The following is a 10146-nucleotide window of genomic DNA, read 5'->3' on the forward strand; positions in this document are numbered from 1 at the left end:
TCTGTTCCACTTGACTGGGTTCACATGTTTATAGTCCAGCATAATATGTCAAGTTGTCAAACAAAAATACAGCTCTCATTGTTTGGGAAAAGCAAAGGATTGGAATAACCACAAGGTATGCCAGAAACTCCATTAATTCCTGCAGCAGTTCTTGAAAATCTTGCTGAACAGCTTTACGAGAAGCGCAAGAGTGCTTCGATCGAGGTGGAAAACACGGTCAAGCAATACGCCGTTGCAGGAGAACATGAGAAAATTGGGGGTTTGATCAATGTTTTGATTTCTGATTTTACCAATTACCCTGAACCCAATCACAGAAAGGTTAGTTTTTACTCTTTACGTATAACTCACTAATAGTAGATATCAGCCTCAGATCGAAATTCTTACCGATCAAAAAGACTTGGAACTTATGCAAAAGATCTTTGGTTTTATAATTTAGGGAGGATTAATAGGCCTTGCTGCTGCAACAGTTGGTTTGAGTACACAGGCTACTCCATATCTTGAGGTATGCCATTTTTTTGGTCTCTTGCAGACTCGAATTCTACTCATCCATCGAAGAAAATTGCATACTTATTTTGCTTAAGGAGATTTGCACATCCAACTTTTTGCTGTCTATTCATTCACATATGAACCTTGCAGAAAATTGTACCACCTGTGTTAAGTTGCATCACTGACCAAGACAGCAGAGTTCGCTTTTACGCATGTGAAGCACTTTACAACATTGCAAAGGTAACCAACTGTTGATCTTTTTCTTCATATTATCACATCTTTATTGACCAATTGTTGAGACTGTCGGGTAAAGAATCTTGGTTATACAGTGTGGGATGCCCATCAGGCTCGACACCTGTACGCACCCGAAAAGTTTAGTATGACATACCTGCATTTGCATTTGCTTCTTGCTTTACTTGCACTGACGAAGAAGTAATGAAGGTTGTGAGAGGGGATTTATTTGTATTCGCTCCTCAAATCTATGAAGAGCTCGATAGACTGGCAATGGACTCAGATCCTAATGTGCAGAGTACTGCACGTCTCTTGAATCAACTTGTTAAGGTAGAATGCAACCAGCCTCGGTATATGTTAATAGTGCTTATTTTCTTTTTCCAAGTCTAACAATGTCTATTGCTGCACAGGATATAATAGCAGAATCTGAGAAGTGAATGTAAATGTTTGAAATCCCTCCTTTGCTGTAAACAAATAAGGAGGAGAAGAAGATGAAGATGAATGAACATCAAAGACTATTTGTTGAAGTCAATCAGTATATTTGTTGTTCTTACCGTCTCTGTTTCCAGAAAATTGTATTCACTTGGCTAATGTTGCTTCCAGTAAATTCCACATTGCATTGTGTTGGGGGGAAAAATGAAGTGGTATAGCTAGTAGATTCAAAATTTTCCTTGTGACTAAATTTCTTATTGCGCTCAATTTTTTATTTTTTGCTCAAAGTTTGCCTCTTTCCCTTTGTGACCCTAAGAGCAATTCCTATGGGATGGGCAAGTTTAAGATTTGCGGATTTGGCTCCCATCATGGAATGGGCAAACATGAAATCTGATGGGCCAACCAATAAACTTATGGATTTGCCCATTTTGCTCCCATCATGTTGTGAAAAATACTACAACCCCCTACTATATTATATGGGTTCAACATATAGAAACCCAACAAAATGGATCATTCATTGTCAACTCCATACTTTAAGAAGATGCTACTACTAGGTCCAAAAAATCAAATTTTCTTCAGATCTGGCCCATAATTAATTATTACGAATTCTAATAATACCAAGACTGCCCTTTAGTATTTATACAAGAGGAATATCAGAAGACACTTTCATTTTCAGATTTTGTCTCTCTCTCTCTTCTCCAGACGAATTTTTCTTCTGGTTTCTCGTCAAATTCTTCATTTCCAGATCTGAAACAAGATTTCTCTCCCAAATCAAGTTCTAACACATAACAATATCGTCAACCACTCTTGTTCTTTGGTTTTCAGTGCATATCGGTGAAGAAAAGTGAATGAAAATCGTCAAAAAAAACTAGAAATGAAGATTTAATCATCAAATCATGATGACAAAGATAAGTTCGATATATCTTCATCTTTTCATTCGATTTAAACTTCTAATTTGTTGATTTCAAATCGAAATCAGAAGATTTTTTATTTTTTTTTACTGTTGAAAACCTAATCGATCTGATTTCATCTAGAAATCTTTATTCAACACATGATCAGAACATAGATCTATAGTTATTTCATCTTGATCTCTCTTTTGAGATTGAAATTTTCAAAAAAAAAAATTGTCTACAAATTTTATAGGGTTTCGAATTGAAAGTCGATTTAACTTTTAATGTGTATTGTTGTGCAGGTTCAACAATGAAATTAAGAAGATATTCAACCGCAGAAGAAATGAAATCGTCTTCATTCATTTCAGCTTTGACAACAACTAATGAGGAAGAAGCATATGATAATAATTCTTCTGAAGTTTTGGTATGAGCAAGTTCTGAAAAATATCTAGGTTCTTTTCTCATATTTTCTTCTTCGAATCTATTTTCTTCACTGTATTAATGCATTTGGTTTTATTTTGGATGTATTTGAAGGTAATTGAAGATTTTTGGAGTTTTTCACTCTCACGGAGAATACGAATTTGAAGATTCAGGATAGTACTAGTATAATAATTTTCAGTTGTTGGGAAACAACATTCAGATGAGGTTTGTGCTGCTCAAAAACTGTTTGTTTGTGCAAATTTTTTCAGTTTTTTGGTTGAATATGAGGTTTTGTATCGCATAGGAGATAAGAATGGTTATGAACAAGATGTTGTTGCTAAATACAGGTTATGGAGGTGTTGATTTCAGAGTATGAAAGTTCACAGAGAGCTGTAGGAGTGTGAAGTGGTACAGATGCAGATTTGGTGTTGGTTTGGAATGAACTGGTGTTGTTATTGCTGTGATATAGCTCAGGTATGCACTGGTTGAAGAATCAGAATGGTTTGAGTTAATGATGCTCAGATAGATGTATGTTAGGAGTTAACATTACAAGTACTGGTGCAGCTGCAGTTAAGACAGTGGTAATGGAATAGATATGTTTTGGTATGAATGTGTAATTTTTATTTACACATGCTAATTAGATGTGTAACCTTTACTTACACATACTTCTTTGAATCTATTTCTTCACTGTATTAATGCGTTTGGTTTTATTTTGGATGTATTTGAAGGTAAACTTGATCGGGATTGAAGATTTTTGGAGTTTTTCACTCTCACGGAGAATATGAATTTGAAGATTCGGGATAGTACTAGTATAATAATTTTCAGTTGCTGGGAAACAATATTCAGATGAGGTTTGTGCTGCTCAAAAACTGTTTGTTTGTGCAAAGTTTTTCAGTTTTTTGGTTGAATATGAGGATTTGTATCGCATAGGAGATAAGAATGGTTATGAACAAGATGTTGTTGCTAATTACAGGTTATGGAGGTGTTGATTTCAGAGTATGAAAGTTCACAGAGAGCTGTAGGAGTGTGAAGTGGTACAGATGCAGATTTGGCGTTGGTTTGGAATGAACTGGTGTTGTTATTGCTGTGATATAGCTCAGGTATGCACTGGTTGAAGAATCAGAATGGTTTGAGTTAATGATGCTCAGATAGATGTATGTTAGGAGTTAACATTACAGGTACTGGTGCAGCTGCAGTTAAGACAGTGGTAATGGAATAGATGTGTTTTGGTATGGATGTGTAATTTTTAGTTACACAAGCTAAATAGATGTGTAATTTCTAGTTACACATGCTAATTAGATGTATAACTTCTAGTTACACATGCTAATTATATGTGTAACCTTTACTTACACATGCTTTTTTGAATCTATTTCTTCACTGTATTAATGCATTTGGTTTTATTTTGGATGTATTTGAAGGTAAACTTGATCGGGATTGAAGATTTTTGGAGTCTTTCACTCTCACGGAGAATCCGAATTTGAAGATTCAGGATAGTACTCGTATAATAATTTTCAGTTGCTGGGAAACAACATTCAGATGAGGTTTGTGCTACTCAAAAACTGTTTGTTTGTGAAAAAAATTTTCAGTTTTTTGGTTGAATATGAGGATTTGTATCGCAAAGGAGATAAGAATGGTTATGAACAAGATGTTGTTGCTAATTACAGGTTATGGAGGTGTTGATCTCAGAGTATGAAAGTTCACAGAGAGATGTAGGAGTGTGAAGTGGTACAGATGCAGATTTGGCGTTGGTTTGGAATGAACTGGTATTGTTATTGTTGTGATATAGCTCAGGTATGCACTGGTTGAAGAATCAGAATGGTTTGAGTTAATGATTCTCAGATAGATGTATGTTAGGAGTTAACATTACAAGTACTGGTGCAGCTGCAGTTAAGACAGTGGTAATGGAATAGATGTGTTTTGGTATGAATGTGTAATTTTTATTTACACATGCTAATTAGATGTGTAACTTCTAGGTACACATGCTAATTAGATGTTTAACCTTTACTTACACATACTTTGCTTTAGGTAACTTAGGCTTGCAAGTTCATCATAAATGGCATATTCCATATGCAGGTGTAACTCCTAGTTACACTAGTCATATGCATGTGTAACTGAAAGTTACACATGTTATATGCATTCAGATACATGTATAACTGCTAGCTACACTAGTCAGATGCTTGTGAAACTGAAATATACATTGTTGTATGTACTGTTCATTTTAATCGTATAAATACTGATTTCTTATTGTTATATTTAGGTTTCAGATAACTTCATAAAAGGTAATCGCTTAAACGTGGTAATGGTCTCTCTGGAACTGGAGTTGACGCTGAATAAAAGTGAACCAACAAGTGGTAATGGTTCACTTGGCTAACCTTTTGGTTAACTATTGTTGAACCAACAAGTGCATACGTTTGGGTACGGTTAATAAACCTAGAAGCGTGCATTGTCAAGTGTGTATGACAAGCTAAGTTTTCTATCTAACGGTTGAGAAATATTAGCTTGAATCTAAATCATGTTTTCATCTACCGGTGGATATTGATTGCTTTGTTACCAAGGTAACCTAATTACAAACCCTGATTTGAAATACTATATAAAGGAGACATCTTGTATTGTGCAAAACTAATCCCCACACCTCACGTGTGATACTAGTTTGCATACTAGAGCCGGTTCTCCTTTAACCTTTGGTTTTATTCTTCTAAAACCAGGTTAACGACTTAAAGACTTCATTGGGATTGTGAAGCCAGACCGATACTACTTTTATCGTAGTTGTGTGATATGATCTTGCATCTTCTATCGTACGAGTACAATCAGATTGATTGGCTTGAGATTGATATCTACGATAGGCAAGATATAAAAAGTAATCACAAACATCTCCGTGTCATTGTTTGTGATTCCGCAACATCTTTTTTCGCTACCATACGCTTAAGATTGTTGTGAGGTGATTGATAACTCTAGGCTGTTCTTCGGGAATATAAGACTGGATTATCAATTGGTTCCTGTTCACCTTGATTATTATCAAAAGACAGAACAAACGTTCAAGGTTTATCTGTGGGAGACAGATTGATCCTTTGATAGACTTATCTGTGGGAGACAAATTTGTTCATTGTCAAAGCCTGCGGTTTTGGGTCGCAGCAGCTCTTAGTTGTGGGTGAGATCAGCTAAGGGAATCAAGTGTGCAGTATCCTGCTGGGATCAGAGGCGTAGGGAGTACAACTGTACCTTGGATCAGTGGGAGACTGATTGGGGTTCAACTACAGTATAGTCCGAAGTTAGCTTAGAGTAGGCTAGTGTATGTAGCGACTTAATACAGTGTGTTCAATCTGGACTAGGTCCCGGAGTTTTTATGCATTTGCGGTTTCCTCATTAACAAAATTTCTGGTGTCTGTGTTATTTCAATTTCCACATTATATTGTTTTATCTTTATAACTGAAATAATACAGGTTGTGCGTTAGATCATCAATTAGAGTAATCCAACCTTTCGTTGTTGATTGTCATTGATTGATCCCTGGATATTGGTCTTTGGTACCATCCAAGTTATTCCTTGTGTTTGATTAAAGACTGGATGATTTCTATTAGCTCGAGTAAATCAAAACAAGAGAGAGATATTAACTCCTTGAGATACTTTTACCTAGATTGAGTCTGTCTGTCTAGTTGATTCTCTAGAAAGTGTTTCGGAGTTAGTCCATACATAGTGCTAAGAAAAATATTGGGTGGTGTTGTTAGACCCTCGCTTTTTCAATTTGTATCAGAGCAGGCAAACACGTTCAATACCTTACAAGTCTGTGTTTGTAGCGAGCTGACTTTATGGACAGAGGTGTTATCTCTATTAACGTACCACCAGTCTTCTATGGCTCTAATTACTTATGGTGGAAAATTGCTATGCGAGCTTTTCTTCAAGCGCGTGATTTTCAATCATGGGCATATGTTTTTAATGGCTATGATGCTCCCGTTGTGGCAGTTGGAGATGTAAACGTTCCCAAGAATATTAGTGAATATAATCCTGCCGAGATACTTGCTGCAAAGAAAAATTCCGACGGTTTGAATGCCATCATACATGCCATTATCCCAAATCTTCAGCACCATGTGTCAAATTGCACTAGGTCTAAAGATGCTTGGGATATCTTAGAAACCGTATTTGAAGGTAACTCAAGTGAAAAGGAAGCTAGGCTTCAAAACATTAATTCCGATTGGGAGAACCTTCGTATGGCAGATGAAGATACATTTAATGAGTTTAATCACAAAGTATCTGAAATTGTTAATGCATCTTTTGCATTGGGTAAGATTATTCCTGAAAAGGACATTGTGATGAAAATTCACAGATCGCTGCCATCTAGGTACGAGTCTAAGAAGCATGCCATCGTTGAGGGAAATAACCTTGATAATCTTTCCAGAAATACATTGGTTGGAAATCTAAAGATCTTTGATGATGAGCATACATCCAAAATCGGAAAAGATGTTGCCTTTAAAGCACATAAGAATACTAAGTTACTTGATAAAAGTAAAAGTGTTTATGTCTTTGAGGATGATCAGTCTGAGGGTGATTTTTCGGATGAAGATCTTGACAAAACAGTCTCCTTGATCACAAGACAGTTTAGGGATCTTCTATTGAAGAGAAGTAAACGGTTTTCAAGAGATAAACCTAGGTCGTCAGATAAACCTCACAATCGCGTCCCTCCTAAAAACATGGATGATGACGAGGCTGATGACGAGGACATGCCACAGTGCTTTAAATGTAAAGGTTTTGGTCATTTCGCAAACGAGTTCCAAAATCGTCGAAAATACACTGGGAACAAAAGTCTTGATGTAACACTTGATGAGATGTCTGAGATCTATGATTCTGATGAAGATAGGAAATCAAGTGTTGGTCTTTTATGTGAAAACATTGATTTTGATAGTTGTAGCAATACATATATCAAACTTGATGGTTTAGGTGAAGAAGAGAATCCAATCAAGCTGGAAGAATCAATTGACCCATCCTTTGGAAACTCTGTTTGTAATGTTTCAGGATCTACTATGTGTCTGGATGGTTTCATACCACAGATGCCTGAATACTATCCAAGTTTGACGTGCTCATTTTGTTCTCAGAAGGGTCATGAATTATCAAGATGTTATAAGTACAAACATCAAGTGAGGAACGCCAGCAAACTTCAACGAAGAGAAAATCGATTGGCAAGGAAGCTTAAACTTGCTCAGAAGACTGCTGAGGTATGTAGGATTTTCTTCGTCTAAGAAGTTGGTTTCCAAAGACAAAATAAGACCATTATAGAGAAAAAAGTATGGTCAAATCTCTTTTATAGACAGAAGTGTGAGGATTCCTCTCTAGAGGAAAATTGTGGACAGATTGTTGTTCACCACAACACAAATTGATTGTGTTGTTTGGTAAATCTTGTCTCATGTGCCGATCAAAAGAGACAAGGTTGTGTACCAATCAGGATTTAGGAAAAGTTTCTCTTCTTCTTTTCTTAGTTGTTTGTCTATCAAAATAAAATAAAGGGTTATTATCGACAATTCTACTCTTATAGGGTTTAGAGTTGGGCGTCCACGAACCTGTTTAAAGGTTGCGAACCCTACATTCCTTTTTCCTCTCTGATATCCTTTATATCTTAAGACTTCTTGATGAGATTGTGAATTCCACTCACAAAAACCAGTTGTTTATAATTGTTCTGTAAGCATCATGTCTTTGTATGGAAAAGATGTCAATATGATTGTTAAGCCATCAATCAAGAAAAAAGAGAAACATAAACGATCACATTCGGTAGAGGAATTATAGGTTGAAACATAAAGATTGTGGTACCCTCATCTTTTCACAGTTGATTTGATTTTTTTTCCTTTCTTTCGTCCCATAATGATCCGGTTGATTGATTTTTCATAAAATTATGAAAATAAAATTTTAGGGTTTATCCTTAGAGGCTTGGTTAACTAGATTAGGAGAAGAAATGGAAAACAACTTGAATCAACTCGTTTGAATCATTTATATAATAACTCAACTCGCCTCTAACTAGCTATGCGTTTCTGATAACTAGGTAAACAAGGCGATTTTCACATGATCATCTTTTGACTCATTATTTAGTTTCCAACAAATAAATTGTGTCCAACTAAACTCGTCAAGAATAATGATGAAAGTAGTTAAAATAAAAAGCTTTCCAACACATATTTCGAGAAAGATATAAGCGAGTTAAACTCAGCTCGAAATATCAAATGTGTACAATGTAAAAGTCTATATAGCTATACGACTTGGTTTCGTTAAGAGATAGAATAAAATAGACTTCTGAGTGATAAATAAGTTTTAGTCTCCACATACCTTTTGTTGATGAAGTTCCTCCAAGCTCTCCTCAGTAGATCTTCGTCTTCAATCGATGAACGCCGTCAAGTCCAAAGCTCAACTACACGTTATATCCTAATCCAGACACGACTATAAGTAGACTGGAAATCAAGATTTATAGTTTTGAGCATCTAAACTTGAAAAACAAGCTTGAGATAGCAACGCTTGCGAGTTCGACCGAGCAGTGCTCTTGAATTTGTTGATGCAACAACATTAAATCAAGATATTTATGATCATGAATGTTTAGGTGAAGAACCAACCCAGGAAAATAAACAAGTTGAACATACAAGTGATCCAATTACTCATGTATAGGTATTAATGTAATAAGATTTTATTTTTTTTCATTGAATTCGCCATTGTTACGCCTGAAAACCTCAGTGTCGGCATGTTAAAAGTATGAATACCATGTCGGTAGAGACCAAATCGGCACAATATTCATACTTTCACCATGCCGATACACAATCCCCCAATTTTGAAATTGTAGTCGGTATTTTAAATATAAAGAATGCTCCTTAAGTACACTGCCGACACAGAAAGTTCATTATCGAGCATGCCGGTAGTGTTGCCGGCATGGTACATTGCTTAACTTGCTGTGCCGGCACATGATGCAAATTTCCCAGAAACTTGAGTTTTTTTTCAATTGGCTATCGGCCTCGATAGATTTCTATCGAGCATGCCAGCAATTGATATTTTCGTCATGATTTTCTTACTAAAAACAGTGCCAGCATAATAAAACGACATGGTGTTCATACTGAAACTATGCCGGTAATAGCTGAAACTGGAAATTTTCAGTTATAATTTTTGATTCTAACCTAAACGAAATTTTTTTAAACAAATTGATGATTAAGTTTCTTTCAGTGAGGCATATTTATATAATAAAAATTAATCGTCGGAGAAAATTTTAAAACAACGATGAGAAAATAAAAATCAAAAAGAGGAGCCGACAGAGAAAGAGAAGAGAAGGAGAAAAGAAGAAGAAAAGAAGTTAAAATGCTAAAGGGTATTTTAATATTTCCTTCCCCAAAAATCTCTCCTTAGCAGAAACTATTGGATGTGAATACTAATTCATATCCCCAATTGCTCGTTCATAGTTACGGTTATCCGAAGTCGACTTTTTACCTTTTGTAGATAGTAAATAAGGAAAAAACAAAATTAAAAAATAAATTTATTTTAAAAATTATGAGAGGATGGGAAATAGGAAAAATGAAGGTAGAAAATAGGGAAAACCAAAAATAAATTCAAATTCCCGTTTCGAACGTCTAATATATCTTTGTTATTGATTATGGTTAATTTTAAATAACTAAATTATCCTTATAACCGAGCTAGTCGAAGTCATCAATGAGAGAAAATCTCCACCTCCTCGTC

At 35.5% G+C, this 10146-nt stretch overlaps 1 protein-coding gene and 1 long non-coding RNA gene across 2 annotated transcripts; both read left to right on the top strand.

Moving 5' to 3' along the window:
• Positions 1–13: 13 nt before the first annotated feature.
• On the top strand, positions 14–1426 carry LOC113340210 (protein VAC14 homolog). Its single transcript, XM_026585416.1, has 5 exons — positions 14–318; positions 437–502; positions 637–726; positions 928–1047; positions 1128–1426. Exons 1-5 carry the CDS (start codon positions 118–120, stop codon positions 1152–1154), a joined length of 504 nt encoding a protein of 167 aa, XP_026441201.1. The 5' UTR covers positions 14–117; the 3' UTR covers positions 1155–1426.
• A 1765-nt stretch (positions 1427–3191) lies between these two features.
• Positions 3192–4251, top strand: LOC113339921. The gene is made up of 4 exons (XR_003355185.1): positions 3192–3310; positions 3433–3559; positions 3878–4000; positions 4124–4251. It is a non-coding gene; the product is annotated as an uncharacterized LOC113339921 (long non-coding RNA).
• The last annotated feature ends 5895 nt before the right edge of the window (positions 4252–10146 follow it).

This window comes from Papaver somniferum, unplaced genomic scaffold (assembly GCF_003573695.1).
Source record: "Papaver somniferum cultivar HN1 unplaced genomic scaffold, ASM357369v1 unplaced-scaffold_21, whole genome shotgun sequence".
NCBI classification, from domain to species: domain Eukaryota; kingdom Viridiplantae; phylum Streptophyta; class Magnoliopsida; order Ranunculales; family Papaveraceae; genus Papaver; species Papaver somniferum.

What these genes read in the sequence shown, in the direction of transcription:
- LOC113340210 (XM_026585416.1), top strand. Translation starts at nt 118, where the DNA reads ATGCCAGAAACTCCATTAATTCCTGCAGCAGTTCTTGAAAATCTTGCT. An exon ending in CTGAACCCAATCACAGAAAG is followed by an intron (nt 319 to 436) that starts GTTAGTTTTTAC and finishes TTTATAATTTAG; the next exon opens with GGAGGATTAATAGGCCTTGC. An exon ending in CACTTTACAACATTGCAAAG is followed by an intron (nt 727 to 927) that starts GTAACCAACTGT and finishes GAAGTAATGAAG; the next exon opens with GTTGTGAGAGGGGATTTATT.